The sequence below is a fragment of the Anneissia japonica genome, unplaced genomic scaffold (genome assembly GCF_011630105.1).
Source record: "Anneissia japonica isolate Jap-2015-1 unplaced genomic scaffold, ASM1163010v1 scaffold376_len1572418_cov194, whole genome shotgun sequence".
Lineage (NCBI taxonomy): Eukaryota > Metazoa > Echinodermata > Crinoidea > Comatulida > Comatulidae > Anneissia > Anneissia japonica.
Window position 1 is genome coordinate 180,056 of NW_022741166.1, and position 18,053 is coordinate 198,108.

The 18,053-nt window shown below is 32.0% G+C and overlaps 1 protein-coding gene across 8 annotated transcripts in view; it reads right to left on the bottom strand.

Annotated features, from left to right (window-relative positions):
* Positions 1-17,070, bottom strand: part of LOC117118589 (FK506-binding protein 15-like) — a 74,493-nt gene extending 57,423 nt beyond the window's left edge. For 6 of the 8 annotated variants that reach the window (XM_033263209.1, XM_033263212.1, XM_033263215.1 and 3 more), the window contains exons 1-2: positions 16,881-17,070; positions 4,211-4,323 (exon numbers count right to left, since the gene is read on the bottom strand). In XM_033263209.1, coding sequence (XP_033119100.1) covers positions 4,211-4,323; positions 16,881-16,939 — 172 coding nt within the window. In that variant the 5' untranslated portion in view covers positions 16,940-17,070. Of the gene's footprint in view, positions 1-2,576; positions 2,783-4,210; positions 4,324-12,097; positions 12,171-16,880 lie in introns of those variants that run through there. The other 2 variants (XM_033263213.1, XM_033263214.1) reach the window with 2 other exon arrangements.
* Between the last annotated feature and the right edge of the window lie 983 nt (positions 17,071-18,053).

Genomic DNA, 18,053 nt, shown 5'->3' on the forward strand with positions numbered 1-18,053 from the left:
AGAATCATCAATAATATACATACCAATCTATTATTTATTATTATTATTATTATTATTATTATAAAATAGACCTATATCAATTGAGCTATTGCATCCCCAAATCTATTAATTTATCTATCAATTTATCTATTAATTCATCATTCCTGAAGATGACATAATTAATGTCGAAATATTAAATCCCGACACGATGGCGTGTATTTCGATACTTGGAGTATGTATTATACTATCTTATCCGTTAATCTAATTGAAGCCCAATTGGCTTAATCTCGAGTAGAAGCCCATCTCAAATTGAAGCCCCCTCTTTAGTTGGCAAAATTATCCTGGAAAAGATTCTATACGCTTCTTTTCGAAATAGTACAGTACTTACATGATACAGATTGATTTTACAATGGCCCTACAGTATTTAATATTTTATATAATACTTTCTCAAAATTTACAGCATTCACTTTGAAAAGAAGGCCCCCCCCCCCTTTACTTTGCAAAAGTAGCTTCAAAAAGAAGCCCATTCAAAGTTCGCAAAATTTGGCTTCAATTTGAGGATTTACGGTATTTTATCCATTTATCCAATTATCTATCTATCCATCTATATATTTGCTTACCTACAGTATTCATTTATCCATTATGATTTATCTATTCATTCATATATATTAACATACCTATCAATACATCCTTACATTTATTTATTTATTCGCTCAGTCGCTTGCTTGCTTATCTGGTTGTTCATTTGGTCTTGAGCTCATTCATTCACTTGATCACTCTCATTCGTTCACTCATTCATTCCTGTATTACTTCATTCAATCATTCATATTAAAATTAAATACTAAGAAACCATGAAAATGCAATATACAACAAGCATTATAACAACATGTTATGGTCAATCCATAATATTCATGTGCAATGTGCAAGTATTTAATATCATGGTCTAACAAACAGCTATGGGACAGGGTGTTTAATCGACAGCAACCTTAATCACTTTGTTTTTCTCTGATTGTCTACATTCCTTCTATACTTTCACACAAAAAAGAACCATAGTATCATATTGCTAAACTCTATGTATCCACTCTAAGTGACTAAGTGCAGTGGTAATTAATATGGAGTAATAACAACATTGCCCCGACAATCGTGACTCCTGAGGGCGCATTTCAAGTCTGAAAACAAAATTTCAGTCTCATTCATAAGAGTGCAAGGAAAAGCAGAGATACTGTAAATGGTTGATAGTAAATACATTACATAATGTTTATCATCTTTGAATACAATATATTATTAAGTATTAATAGCAGTAGAGACCCTATGAAACATGTTTGTTTTATACTGTAGAGCCTGGCAATGACTAGGGCAAATTAAAACTCGGGCTTACACCTGACATGAGCATCATATATAAAGTTGTGAGTATTTTAAAGTTTATTATTTTTTTAAACAAAAACAAACAAAAAAATATAATGAATGCCTATTTGTGAATATGTTTCAATATTTTGCATTTTAAATACATGAACAACAACTGAAGATCCAAGGGTGGTTTGCATACATTACAAATATAATCACTCTTTATACAATATAATAATATAAAAAAATTGAAATCCCAACTTTTTCAGGACATGTATTACTATCAACAAGAAAAAAAACTATTCATATTGTGGTGTAGTTAAATTGCGGTACCACACAGTTCCATGCAGATTATGTTTTTTGACCTAAAAGGCAAATTTGCGAAATAGGATTGTATTAGTCAAAAATGGTATGCTGCCAATGTAGTTAACTAACAACCTAAACAACTGCAAATATTAAAACACTTGTCTATTTTTCGGTAAATGTCACTGATTGTGTAAAACATTACCTTCATGGACAATAGTTGACCTGGACTTGCCATGTTGAATCAAGTTTGAAAGTTTTGCAGTAGAGTATAGGCCTATAGGATTGTATTATTCAAATACTGTATGCTGTCAACTTAAGTTACTAACAACACCCTAGACAACTGCAAAGAGTAAACAGCAGTATTTTCGGTAAATGTCATTGGTTATGAAAAACATTACTTTCATGGACAATAGTTGACCTACATTTGGCATGTTGAGTCAAGTTTGAATGTTGCGCAGTAAGGTACCTGTATTAAGCCTAATAAAAAGCTGGAAATTCTGTTAAAAACCACAACTTGCACAACAATTAAAAAAATTGGCCAAGTGCAAATTTTAAATTCTTTTTAGCTTGAAAAACAATGTAATTTAAACGTTTTATCTAACTCAATTCATCTCATACTTTTTTTTAATATGGTTTTTTTTTATTAACATGATTGCAGCAAGTACCCATTGTCAATTATTATTTTTTCAATTATTAAATTCCCATTAGTTTTTGTCCACTTTCATGCAATTTAACTTTGTTGCAATATGTGGAACGTAAAAAAAATGAATGAATGGATATTAATAGGCTATACCAGTCACAGTACATTTAAACCAGTAAGAAAAAAACAAGGAATAAAATTGTAAACCAGACACGTATATGATGAGTGAAGGAGTAAACCACTTCACTAGCTTCCCTGTCAATGAGTCATGACAAATAAAAATGATCGCAAAAATTATCATACAAACCTCTTGACTTCTTCCGGAATCCAATTGGCATTTTGTTTCAATGCAATAATATTATCCACTTCAGCAAAATTCTCAATAATTATTTCCAAAATTGTGAAAACTCATTGGCATTTACAGTAAGCCTTACAATGGGCAACGTCTTGCACCATAGGAAGCAACCCCAATCCTGTACCGTCACAAATTTCTATTTGCTGTTTTCCTTTTGCTAAGGGCCTAAAACGTAGAGCGACGCGTTCACTAAAGAAGGACACAGGAGTTAATTCACCGCAGAGAGCTAGCAAATTTGACACCTGGTCACATGACTCAGAATCTTGAGTATCATTGGCTGGTAAAGGAAATTGATAATAATAATACGGCTTGAAAAGGAACTTTGTCTGATGGTTAAGTTTAGTTATGGACTGAACTGCAAACATGTTAATGTTTGCATGAGTCTGGTCGTTATAAGCATTATTCCTCTTAAAATGATGTATAATTGAATTACTCATGGAACATGTGTTATAGGAAATCAACTTGTGTAAAAAAATGAAAACAACAAATATTACATGATTCAAAATCTACTATTGATTTTTTTTAAACAATAAAATTCAATATATGACTAATTGACATAATGTTCATTGTACTTTTAGCTTCCAATTGAAAATCTAACAAGAATATATTTCCTTGTTTAATAATATATGTATAAACAATTACCATTTCCTTTATTTTTTTTTGCAAGTTGGTAATTTTGGGATTTCTTATTGGAAAATCTGTAAATCATCAAAAATATGAACTATTTCAATTAAAAATATTAAAAGTTAATAAAGTTGACAACTAATTTGTTTTCGTTTTTGTTTGTTTATTTGTTTGTTTTTTGTTTAATCTTTTAATCTATGCTTTTATAGGTTTTCTAAATTTGACTGCAGATAGCACATCAGTTTCACAATGCATGTTTAATGCTTAACTACGGTATATGTATTTTGTTTTTCTCATGGTTTATATTTCGCTACATGATATAGCTGATCTGTGATCTGAAATCTTTTCCTGGGTACTGTACTGTAATTTATAGTGTTTCTGTAGGCCTAATTATATTTTTATTGAGTTGTTGGCACCGATTTCCCTTATTTTGAAAACACACTATGATCTGTGATCAATTTCACTTTCAGGGATCCTTTCTCGACATTGTTCTTCATTTTTAAAATTTATATGGCAATAAAATAAATAAAATTAAATTGTTTATTTTTAATTATTATTTATATTGTTTAATGTTTAACTATAATTAAATATCATATGATTGAATTAATTGTTAATGTTCAACTACTGTCATTATTCAAGCATGTAGCAAATGAATATCATATAGTGCGGTAATTAGAATGGTTGATTTCTCTGATGCATTTGTAATAGTGTGTTGACCTAGATATGTTTTTGCTGTCCAGAATAATTTGGCGACCACGCCTTAGTTTCTATAGATTGAATGTTGTGTTATTAGACTTCAATCACTGGAATAATCAGTTACCATGAGTTTGAAGGGAATCGGTTACCATTAAAAAATGTTTTCATATAAAAATATTTATAAATATAAATAAAATTAATAATATATATAAATATATAACAATTTATAATAGAGGTTGTAAATGTCTAACCAATACTATGCTTACATTTGGAGGATGTTTTTCCTTTCTTCGGTTGCTTGGGGGCGGTATACTGTAAGGACTGGTTGCCATCTTGAGTATTAGCACGATCCATACCAAACAATGACCCCAGCTTTGACCTAATGATGCAAACCAAACAAAAAAAATGTTTATAAACATATATAAAACACAGAAAAATGTATTATTCCAAGGGTTTTTTTTTTTTAAACAGCACTAACTTATTTATAATTTTTACATTTGATTAGTTGATGAGAGGTCACTGTGATCAAAAATGGTTCTACTGCATGGCTGATGTCATCATTTTATTTGCTGATCACTATAAAATTTTAGTTCCAATACACACTGCCACACTAGAATAGAGGTAAGAAAATGTAGGCCTACTGTGAGTTGTCATCCACATACCACATTGGAGGATTTGATCCTGTGAGTACAGATGATCTGGGTAACAAAAAAGCTGATGCAAAAAGTAGGCACATTCATACTGTTACAGAAGATTTAGTTAAAAATTATACAGTACATGAAAAAAATTAATGATGTTTTTCATTTGTCCAATTATTATTCAGTGAAAATGTTTAACTTGTCAAAATATTCATTTTTTTTCATCACATAAACATTCTACTGTTTTCATTGCACTTTTTCAACTAATGCAATTTTTAAAATACAAAATAAATTAGGGATTAAGTTGTTCCTGATTTAATATGCAAACATATTCAATGCAAAAATAACAATTCTTCATTCTAATCTTACACATGTCATATGCAGAGCTAAGAGGGAGGGACATGCGACACTGCAAAGAATTCGCTGTAGAACTCAGAAGCAATGAGACAGTTCATTCGGTACAAATTAACAAAATTTATTCTAAGAAGGGAATAATTTCCTATATGAACATACCAGTAACATGTTTTTTTATTATCGTAAATCAAAGAACAGAGCAATAAAGGGGGTGTAAAATCAGAAATGCTAAGTGTAAACATGTGTTCGGAAATGATTAGGATGGTGTATATGTTGCTTTGCAATGGACACTACCTGGAAAGGCAAAACCACCTGTCGCAGAACAGTGAGACAGAGAGGAGAGACTAGAAAATGGCAAGTTATCAGGAAACTTCATTGTATGACATTATACTAGGGATGAAGAGAAGTAGCTTTTGCTCATAAGCAATAAAGCACCCCCTCTACAGTATGTGCACATGGAAACCAAATATTATCTGTATAACATATCCCAAATTCTTTTAATTGTATTCTGCGGATGAGAGCAGAAATAACAAACATGTTACACAGAAAGAACAGTAAGAATGCTATTAACATGAAACAATAAATCCGGTTTTACGTCCATGTTAATTATGATCAGCTCTACGCAACATTCTTTGTTTGTGAAATGTGCGTAAGCTCATGAACATGAACAAATATACCTACTTTACATTTTTTTAGAACATAAGCTAATCAGTTCATAATCAAATGATTACCGTGGAAAGTGATTTCCTGAGCAGGTTGATATTGTTAGAAGGTAAAATCAATTTGTACATGTTCTTGGAAAATATTCAACGATATTTAGTAGGAAACATAGTTACTCATAGCTTATGTCACAATTTTACCTTGTAATGTTAAATACCTGTAACATACATTGTATCCTAGCCTTAACTCATGCCATGATGTTCTCTAAATAATGATGACAGTAGGGCCTAGTTTATTTAGCTTCTGTGCACGCCAAGCTAAGGGTGGTATAACTTTGGTTGGAATACGACTGTAGTAGTAAAATATCTTTGGCACATTTGTCACCTCGATAGTCAAAGAACTTTCTAATGGTACTTTTCTATTTTAATTAAAATTAGATTATCATAATTATATCCAGCTGCAATAGAAGCAACATCATCACAACTAATATTGATGCTGACCGCAAAATACGAAGATAAAATTTCAAGGCTTTACTATGACACACGCAAACTAATCCAAGAAAACTCATTCCCTACTTTAACAAGTATTTTGACTAAAAACTTGTAAACTTGACCGATATAAACATCCAGCAAACATGTTCGTTGCAACTTTTAAGTTGAATGATCAGATGAAAGACAACTATATATTCTCTAAACTTGGCTCAATATATAAGACTCTCCCTAGAGGCATTCCTAAATCGTAACAACCTAACTTAACCAAAGGTCCCAACGGAATCTGGGAGACATTTTCCTATAAAAACAATGGGTCTCAAGAGAATTTTGGGGGATGTCTTCCTTAGAAACCAAGAGTCTCAATGGAATTTGGGGATATCTCCATTTTCAAACAAAGGGTCCCAAAGGAATTTGGGGAGATATCCTTTAGAAATCAAAAGCCTCGAAGAAACGACTTAAAAAGTATTCTGGGAGATATCTTCTAATTACTTCATTGAACTTACTGTATAGAAACTACATGACCAATATTTTAAAACCCAAAAAAATAATTAATTTTAAAATTAATAAATAAAAATATAAATAAACAATTATCTTTTAGTTGCAAGTGTACTTTATTGGTTGGAAATTTAATGCAACAAAATTGCAGTAAAATTTTCAGAATCATGAAATTGGCCCATAAAGTCATTGGATATGAAGCTGACAGCATTGATGACATATAATTAATCTGTTTTTAAGAAATTAGACATAATTAGATTTTTCTCACCCTAATGAATACATATTTAACAGGTGGTTGCCTACGCCCTAAAAAGTGCAATACTAATAGATTAAGGAAAACATTCACTCACAACTCAGTATATCCACAATGGTAACTTTCACAGATAATTATATTTTTACAATACCTAATTAACTGTGCTATATTTTTGTGCAGTTACTCATCTTATATTATTTTTTTTTAAACTAACCTCTGTATTAATTATTTGTATAAGCATCTGAAAACAAATTTTACTTGTAAGTACATATCTATCCCATATGTAACAATAAAAGAATCTTGTCTCTTGTATCCTGAATGACAGCTGCTGACCAAGAAACATAATTTTCTACATAAATTTCAAAATATTCTCAAAGATGAACACAGAATAAAAAAAGAAGAGTGTAAATGTCGCATTCAAGTCAAGATCATTCTTGAAAATATAAATACTAGGATGAGACTGTTGAACTTCATGTACAACAGTATCAAGTACGATATTTCAGGTAGATTTTAAGAAAAGAAAAGGTAAAATTAAGAATCAGAAACTGATTTTCCATCTTACCGAACTGAACGTTTTTTCTCTTTGCTCTTCTCCTTTTTGTTGTAATCCTTGTCATCATGGTTGTTACTATCACCATCTTTCTCACCTCCAACTACTTTATTGTCATATTCTTTCAAAACATTTCCATTTTTTTCATTCTCATTTTTATTGGCAAAAACTTCTATGCTATTGGAAGATTTGAGAAACCTATGTGATGTGCTCTTCTCACTTAGGGATGGGCGTTTGATCGACGGCTGACGATTGGCAGTTAAAACTGACATCATTTTCTATAGAGAATCTCCTTGTCGAAGTACGGTAATATCAGTTTGTAATTAGTATTTTTATCCTGCTAAGATATTCATAAATTCCTCCATAGAATCACAGGAATATGTCACCATTAAAGTAATCCAAGATTCAACAAATGAGAGAAGCTATTAAAATACTTCAACTAAAATGTTACGGGATGTCACAAAACAGTAACTAATGCACTGCTTTCATAGAGAGCCTTCTTCAGAGTCTATACAAATGAAGAACCTCAAACATAAGAAACTTTCTCTACTGGATGCTAAAACCCAGAACTTCACAAAGTAATTTCAACTTATTGAGCAAATTTCCATTCTGTGGAATAACTAAAAAAAAGAAATCATTATCAGAATGTATCATCACTGAAGTATTTCCAATCAAATGAGAGAAACTATGAAGTCCATATTATCATCAGCAAAAGCTACTAAATGACATAAATAACACTAGCTCTGCTTCAAAAAGGAACCTTACTGAAGAATGTCAACAGATTCAAAATGCAACAAACTTTTTTTAATGTGCAAAATGATTTACTTTTACTGTGACGTCAATCTACAAAGTAAACTAAATTTATCAAGTAAATTTATATCCTACGGAATAAATAGAAAAGAGATATAGCGTGAAGTTCCTGGAGGGGAACTTGAGGCTTGTGATTAACATCTTTATCTTCAGAAATATTATATAGTCAACTGGTTGATAACCTCATTGAAGGTTAATAATTTGTTATATTGTAGTTAGTCACTGATTTTCTTTTCAAAAATAATCATAGCATTAACAAATATATATGAACAACATTTTAAAAAATAAATTAAACAACTAAGTAATTTATTAAATAAATAAAAATTAATAACCATGAGATTCTAAACCAGACCATTCATTACTACTAATTACAAAATTATTATCTTACATTTATTATTTCTGTGTAAACATTTGGAATTCCTCTGTTTTTGAATTTGCACTGAGATCTACATAAATACAGTACAATTTTACCAAGTAACAAATAAAGAATATATAACTATACATGTTAATACTGTATAATACATCTTCTTATAAAACATACTGTTTCCCATAAAATGTAAAAAATTATGATTTGTGATATTTCTTTTCTCATGCACTGAATTTAAGGCAGAATTTACTTTTGCATTCTCTTACATGGACTTACAGTAGTCAAGCTTTTAGTATCCATGAAGATAATGATAAGTAAGAATGACATCAATAGGAAACCAACACATCAGAAAATTATCCTGAAACTGTGAATATACTGAGCCATTGTACTAATCTACAATAACAACACTTATAGGACCCCTCAATTAAACTTTTGCACATGTAATTCTGAAGCTCATTGACGTCATAATAATTTATATCCACAGGAAAGAAACCCAGGAAACAATGATCCAGGTAAAAACTTATAAATATGCCTCATTCTCAATCTTTAACTACAGTGTATATTTAATTGAATGAATCCTCTAGAAACTGCTGATGAACTTTACGTTCAGCACAATTGACATTCACGATGTCTTAAAGGTGCCTGTAAACAAAACTTAACGTGTCTCATATTGGACATTTCTTAAAACCCCTAGGAAGTAGCGAGTAACGAGCTTTAATAAGCGGCATCCTCTGCCACTTGCGGTCATGAGTAAGACGTCGTCGTGAATACTTTCACATTATGTGCCCTTAACAAAAGGTAAAAGGTTACGTAACAAATATGTGTACCTTTCAATGAACAGAGTAAAGAATGTCACGAATTAGAAGAAATACACTTCCAAAAAGTTAAAAGAGATTGTATAAATGTCTTAATCATATAATTCTATGATTGTATTATATTTTGGTGGAAATCAGAACAGTAAATGTTGCTAAATGTATACAATGACAAACATGAGAAAATTAAATGAAACAATGGTAAAAGGATGGTCTTGTTTAAAGCATTTGAGGCTTGCTCTCCCGAACCCAGCATCAGTGACCAAAAATTTAAAATTTACTTTTTAATACTTATTCTCCACATTGTAGACGTTAAAATGATGGGTCATTTACCGGAATCAACTTAACATTTCCAAAGTTATGAGTAAAAGTATTACATCTTCTCTGTACTAAAAGTATACAATACTGCTAAATACTCAGTTTAACATTACAATAGTACTGTATGTTGGTTTTGAGATGGTATGCCATTTAAACCAGCTTATTTTACATCTCCGGATACAAGTTGGCAATATGACAGATTATTTCCAAGTGGTTCTGGGAGAACGCCATTCGGAAGCCTTTAAGATCTCATTGGTATTAAATTAAAAGTTGCATAATATTTTCAATGGGTTCACAAAGAATGAGGTCCTATGCAGAAGGTTTATCATTATCCGTCAGTTACAATCATGCATGTTGTAGATGTTTCTTTCTTCAACAAAAATTATATATAGTAGAAGCTACAATAAACATCAAATCAACTCAAAATTAAAACATGTGACAAAAGCCAGGCAAGTATTAACAACAATTTATTTACGGTATTTTATTTAATTTACACTTTTTTGAATCACACTGATCCACTCCAAGATTTAAAGGGTTAAGTCCCACTTCTAATCCAAATTTGCTATTCCATATAGAACTTCATTTAAGTTGCAAAAACAGAGCATTTGAAACTATGTAATTAATACTTGTATTTCTATAAAATTACCATTTAATTTCAGGTTGTGTGTTGTAAGCTGAACTTTTATAGCTCTGTGTAATGACTATTTTTGTCTACTGTATTACATTTCTTGAAGGTTTTCATGGCGAATATTTGTTTATGTTGTTATTCTGTCTATTATCCTTATATTAATGAAGGCAAAATAGTTACTATAATTTTGTTTAGTCATGTCTCTGCAATGGTTTTCCTTTGTACTGTAATACTTGTTATTATTGTTTGTTATCTTTGTTCTGCAAGTTTTATATTGCATTGAAATGTTTGGCTGAAAATTCAATGTATAAATTTTGTATACATACAGTAAGCATTTAATAGCACTGAAGAGAATAATTTATCTTAATTTAATTAAAAATTTATTAAAACTATTTTGTTATTGTTTATTTCAAAACACTGATTAAAAATATCTTTCTACAGCCAACAACTGTAGCATAAAAAATTACAATAGTGCAAATTTGTCATTCTTTGATAGAATATGGCTACCAATGACTCATAGTTACCAACCTGAGAGATTAAAAATGCGCGAGTGACTACACCAGTTAGCTGGGAGGGGGGTCCTAAGCGGCAGGGGAACCACGATGCGAGACAGTTGGTAACTATGGTGACTAGCATGCCTAGTATGGTTTTAGGGCTTCAATTCTCACACAACTAACCTAACCTAACCATAAGATGGAGACTAAAGACCAATAATATAAAATAAAATCAAAGTACAGTATGTAAAATGAGTTACTAATATTATTAAATTGTTTAAATACCACATTCCCTAATTTCTTGTGGAGAAAATTTTGTCATATTGTACAGGAACATTATAAAACTGACTTCTTTTGGTACTTGAGCACAGCATTCAATTCATAGTTTAAACCGAGTGTATATTACTCCCTGTAAAGTACCGTATAAGACAAGGCTTAAAATATTAGCAAATTACGATTGAAAAATAGGGGCGAAACATTCAAATTTTGGATAAAATCATGTTTGTCTTTTGTGCAGATCGTCCATATTCACGCAAATTTACTACTGCAATGAAGCTACTAAAATGAGGCTACTAAAATGCTAGTAGGCCTATGAATGAACACAATTTTATACAGCGGGAAATAAGAATGATATTTGTGAATATATAAAATCTCATAAAATGGTACTATTTGGATGATTAGCCCTGCATTCGGCTCTGTTATTAGCCACCTAGATGCAGTATCAAGACTATAAAAATCAGCAAAAAGTATGAATTCTGACGGTGAAACGGGGGTCGTCTTTTAAACGCCCAACATTCAAAAATTGTCCAAAAATCTTCTCAAACTCAGGGGTTGTCTGTATATACAGCAATAAAATTATTGTATTTTGGCTAATAATCTATCCACCCACAGTTTATGATCTAGGCTTAGGCTAGTTACTGGATTTACTAACAGGAAGGGCGACTTCAAAGGGGACAAATAAAATTAACATACGGCCTAGTTCTTATATTTAAGAAGTACTGTGTACCATAAGACGTAACCTATTTAAAAATAAAGTTTAGAAATATAACAAATTTATAATAATAATTTCATTCATTTTGTTTTAAAATTTTATTTTGACATCAAAGAAAACTGACAGAAAAACCCATATTTATCATATTAATTAAATACTGTACCTGAATATAATAATACATTACTGTAGCTCCTTAAATTATTGATACATGACTGGCAATTTTCAAAAAAAGTATTTAAAGTAGGTGAGTATTACCAAATATAATTAATAAAAAAAAATACTTTTAACTTACATTTTGACATCAGTGTTGAATGGAGTGCCTGATATAATTCCAAGTAGCCACCTGGTATTGTACTTATGACACAGCTATCCATGTATGTCTAACGCTTTAAAAGGGTCATGTGACTAACAATCTAACGAGGAAATACCGTAACTAACAGGATACTGATTTGACTTGCGTCATACAGAATCGGTTGACAAATAAATAATAATTGATTAAATCTGTTCAAATACATTTTATTTTAACTTTGCAAAATTTATTATTTAATTTCATCATAAAAATATCATCATGCTTATTTTACACATTTTTCTTTAAATAATAAAAATTAAGTGTATATAATAATAAAGCAAATTGGCAATATTTTATGGGTAATATTTTTTTTGATATACACTTATCAATGCTGTTTGTTTACTAATGGCATGATGAAAATAATAAATATAGCCACAGACCCCACAATGTAATAATAACTGTGGCCACTGCCACTGAGGAGGGGGAGGGGATGGAACCCAGGGCATAGGCTGGTACAAAAACAAAATTTTAACAATAAATAGTATAATCTCATTCATTGTTTATAATATTGCTTATATTGTTTTTTGTAATTGTTACTAAATAACCCAGACAGAAACATATCATGTATAGACAAATAAAATTAATCTGAATTTGAATCTGAATGTCTATACATAGAGAAAGGGTCTGTAGGGTGTTTAAATCTGGCAGCTACAGATCCCCAGAGGCTTGGGACAACTCTCAACAGTTAGGATCCGATTGTGGCAGAATGTTTATCCCAAACATCCAAACAATTTTAATCAATCTAACTATTGTTTTCTTTATTAGGATGCTAAACATTATTTGGTTAGGAAGTACTTTTAATTATACTTTTATCTTATGCACAAATAAAAATTAATCTATTTAATGTTAAAACCAATCATTTGAGAAAATCCATGTAGGAACAATACTATAAATTTGCATATTGTTATTTTCAAAACAACTATATATATATATTTATAATACTAAACATATTTATTTTGTTATCACAATTAGTTACTGAAGAAAAAACAATCACAGAACAATGCCATACTAATTGGTGTATTATAAATAAAATACTGTATATTTTTGTTATATTTGTCATTGAAAAAAAGTCAAATAAAGACAATGCTACTAATTTGCATAATTATTATTAAATTTGCTATTAGGCTATATTAATTTAAAATAATTTAATCCTGTTTCCAAAAATCTAATGTGGAAATATGATTTAAATTAAAATATTTTTCATTGTTACAGGGCTCTCTTAAGAATTATAGCGTGTCAACACACAACATGTTGTATTGTCGGCTATTAAAGGGGGTTTCAATTTGAGCGAGATATATATATTTTTAAAACTTTTTTTAAGCAAGAACGCGCATAACTTTACTAATGTGCGCGGAAGCATTGAGACAAACAATGAAATATGGCCTCATCTAAATATAATATAATATATCCTTGGTCAATTCATATTGATAAAAAAAAACCAAGTAAGAACAAGGAATACCATGTGCATGTTGTTAATTTCTTTACATTAATAACTACAGTATAAAAATATATTTAATTTAAATTACAAGTACAGCAGCAGACACAATGTACAATATAATTTGCATATTATTATTAGCTTCACATGTATAATAGCTACAGGTTCTGTACTTATTAAAGTTCTGTGGAACCAAGTAGGAAATATCTAATTATCTGTAAAATCCTGATTTTAGCTAGAAATCAACAATTAAATAGGGTTTATTTCTGATTTAATAGGCCTAGCTGATTGATTGATTGATTGATTGAGTGACTTCACTGGAAGTACTCGGTCGGTGAGCATGTCTGACACCTTTTTGTTTTCTAACTTGGAGTAAAAATACATTTATTAGGCAAAACATGTAAATTCCCTGTGTACATACCAATTTCTTATTATTTATTATGACCAACAAATTATCATTATCCTCAAATTATTATAATCATTGTCATGGTCATCCAGTTACCATCATTTTGTTCTTCATTTTTTAGTACACGTCATGAATTTTATCATCAACACTATAATCATTATTGTCATCATTAACAATATTACCATCATTCTCATCATACTGGAGACATCCATTACCATCATCTGCATCATCATGGATATGATCGCTGAGATGGATATGTGCGAGCAGCTCTCTGAGATGGATATGTGTGTCTTACAAGATGCCATTATTATTATTATTATTATTATTATTATTATTATTATTATTATTATTATTATTATCTAATTCCTCATTACCTGTAGAAATACACCATTATTATCACCATTATAATTGAACCAACTATCATTACTATCATCATTATCTCAACTATTACCATTATGGTTATTATCTCCATTTCCAGTATTCAGGCTCTCAAAAGTATGTGGGTACCTGGTTGGTTTTAAATACCAATGTGTTATTATTATTAGCTCAGCAATATTATTAGGGAATTATAATTCTCTCCAGGCAGCTAATTAATGTTCCATACTGTAGGTTAGTTAGACACAATGACTTTGATGGCATGATGTGCAAAAGTATGTTAATTGTTATACATGTTCACATTCACTAAAATTTAATCACACCTTTAATACTACTACCATAATCATCAATTATCCACCTGCACACTATCATCATAAGCATCATCATAGTGTATTATCATCAAACTCATATTATCAACCATGCATCATCATGAAGGCAAAAAAATAGTACATCATGTAGACAAATTATATCAATCTAAGATGAGGGCAGCATGTAAGATTTTGAATAAAATACTGGAAGTACAGTATACAGTATTACAAAGCTGTCTTGCATTACCATACTTCATTTAGGGCATTACATCAAATAAGCTCAATTAGGAAATATCTAGATCAAGCAACAACAACAAAACTTATTCATGCCTTCGTTACCTCACGTTTAGACTATTGTAACAGTCTCTTGTATGGCCTTCCAAAATCTGAAATTAACAAGCTCCAACGCATACAGAACATGGCTGCAAGACTGGTTACAAAAACCAAACGCCATGAGCACATAACCCCAATTCTTCATTCACTCCACTGGTTGCCCATTCATCAACAGATCATTTTCAAGATTCTTTTGATTACATATAACTCCAGGCATAACAACGTACCACATTACATCACATGCTTAATACAAGATCACACCACCAAGTGAACATTACATTCTAGCACTAAAGGGCTTCTTCATACCCCTAAAACATTCACACAGTCATATGGCAATTGTGCCTTTTCATTTGCTTCTCCAACCAACTGGAATAACATCCCATTACACATCAAACATGCAACTTCCATCATTACATTTAAATCTCTTCTCAAAAGCTATTTATTTAACTGACTATGTTATGGTTTATAGAATGGCCCCGAAACTGCTAAATACCGGGATAGTGTCCGGCGGGAGATAGTTTAACTAATTGTAGTTAAGAGTAATATACTGTATTTAAGAGTAGTTAAGCCTAGCTTAAGGTAGTTAGGGACGTCCTGGGTACGACATTAAACACCATCCGGTCGAAGCGTCGGCGACTAAACTGACAACCCTCTCAAATATGTCTTAGTGGCTGCTGAGGGGAGGGTGTTTATGGTCACCCAGCAGCAAAAAAAACCAATAGCTGAACAAAGGGGTGGATGAGCTCCTCGGAGTCAACGGCCAACCATTAATTAGTTTAAGGAATAGGAGTAGTTTAGTCTTGTTATTATTGTTATTATGATTATTTTTATTTTACTTTATTGTTATTATTTTATTGTTATTTGCTTTTTCTCAGTTGGCCTATATTATTTCTCTGTAAAGCGCATAGGGGCAATGTGCAATATGCGCTATATAAATATAACATTATTATTCATACATGAATTGACAGCTAAAACTTTCACGTACGCTGTGTCAAATAATTCAGGTTTTATTTTCTGAAATGCGCAGACGGATTGCTATGGATATTTTGTATTTACTACAAATATTTGAAGACAGTGGTTACTGAAATTCATTTTACTATTAAACTTGAGTAGTCTGGAAACTATACTGCTGGTATCAGTAGACCAAGTAGGCTATAGTAGTACAGTATCAGTATCATGCATAGCCAAATAAAATCTTCATCGGTAGTATGTGACAAAAAGTCCATTAAGGACCATTATTACTGCCATGGGATTTCCAAGCGCTGATTCTGAAGTTGACTGTTTTTGATTTGTTTTGCAAGTGTAACTGTAACTTGTTATTTACTTTGGATTTTATAAACTCTTCTGTTTTTGTTGAAAGAACAATTTGTGGCTTAAGGCAATTCTGGTGTGTGGTCTTTGGAACATTTTGCCATACCCATGTCTTGATCGTCCTTGGTGTGTTTGTAGAGACACAAGATTTATTTCACTTTTACCATTTATTGGAAACAGTAGAAGTCGGGCAAGTTTCTTTCGCTCCTCAAGTGAATCCTAGTTCAGTTCCTGGATCATCTTTGTGATGCTAGAATCCCATCCGGTGTCATCATTAAACACAAACCTGGCAGCTCTAGGCTAGGCCTACACTGACGCTGATATTTAAAGATGCAGCTACTGTAGGTATAGGCCTCTTGGATGGAGAGATGTTCTGACCAGCAGCAAGAGGATACAATAATCAGTTACTAACGTCTAGGCCTACCTAGATCGGATTGAGCTAGTACCTTGCGACAACCTAGGCCTAGGCTAGCCAGCCGTTTGCTGGGTGGAAGGTGAAAGAAGCCGCTCTGACTGAGTCTAGGCCTAGCTGCACCGCAGTACAATGCTACTACTCACCCTGACGATAGTGAAGAGCCAAAGTCTCCTTCTTCGTCATCCATGCCGCCACCGAACATTTTTTCAAGTGTCTGATGCCACTCAGTTATCTAGATTTACTGATTTATTTAAATCAAAACAATAACCTTAAATTCTTCCGGATCAATAAAAAAAGTGGGATCAACCTGGGCCCCACTTCTTTCTCATGTGATTTATGGTGATGAGGGCGCCCTTCAACCATTACGTAATGTTTATTTACTTTTTAAGTAGGAGTTATTCGGTGTCTTACCTTGTGCACAGGTGAACAAAAAAGAGACCAGTATGTTATAGCATAGCACCTCCATGGTCCTCTTCTTATCGTGTCTATTTCATGAGTTCATACTCTATAGAGCTACAGTGCAGCAAGTGCAAAGCACTGGGGCCAGTGCTATTTGGGGCCCATTCATAATTTAAAATAATTTCCAACTTAATTTTGAAGACAAAAATGGCCAGTGGTCTCCTCAGTAATATTCGGTTTTTAGAAGAGTAATTATTGATTACTGTGTTGATTTTAATTGAGTTGGTATTCAAGGAGGCCCATGCCGGTCCCGCACGATCTTGTGGTAACTATGCAGGGGGAAAGTTTGTTTTCTTGGCACAACTGTTTTAAAACCCCCAGACTTTTGATTTTGAGTCTGACCTAAGCTAGTGCTTCTTATTTTCGTATTTTTAGAGTCTGTGTTTATACTGCATAGGCCTAGTCTAAGCAGCGCTGTTTTTGAATCGATTGTCAGCAGTGTCACTCTCCCTCTCTTTTTTTTTGTCAAGAAGGCAGATTTACAGGTGGTTGAATTACTTGAGGATAATTATATTTTTGGTAGGATTATTGAAGTAATCATTGTATCAGGCCCGTACGCTGGATTTTTATTGGGTTGCGAATTTGTAGAGATTGGACCAAAATTCAAGTGGGGGTGGCGCGCTTAGGGGATAGGATCCTGCTGGGATCGAGGGGGGGGGCAAGCTCAGGCATTTTTGATAATTTTAGGTCTTGGTTAATCGATTTCTGAGGATGTATATACGGTTTTCAGGCAGATCTAGAAATTTGAAGAGGGGCCAGGGAGGGACTTTCGCAGATGGAGGAAATACCACCTCAGCCCCACCATGGTTAGGCTGGGAAGAAAATTTATGACAATGGCACCTTCAAAATGGCCGGAA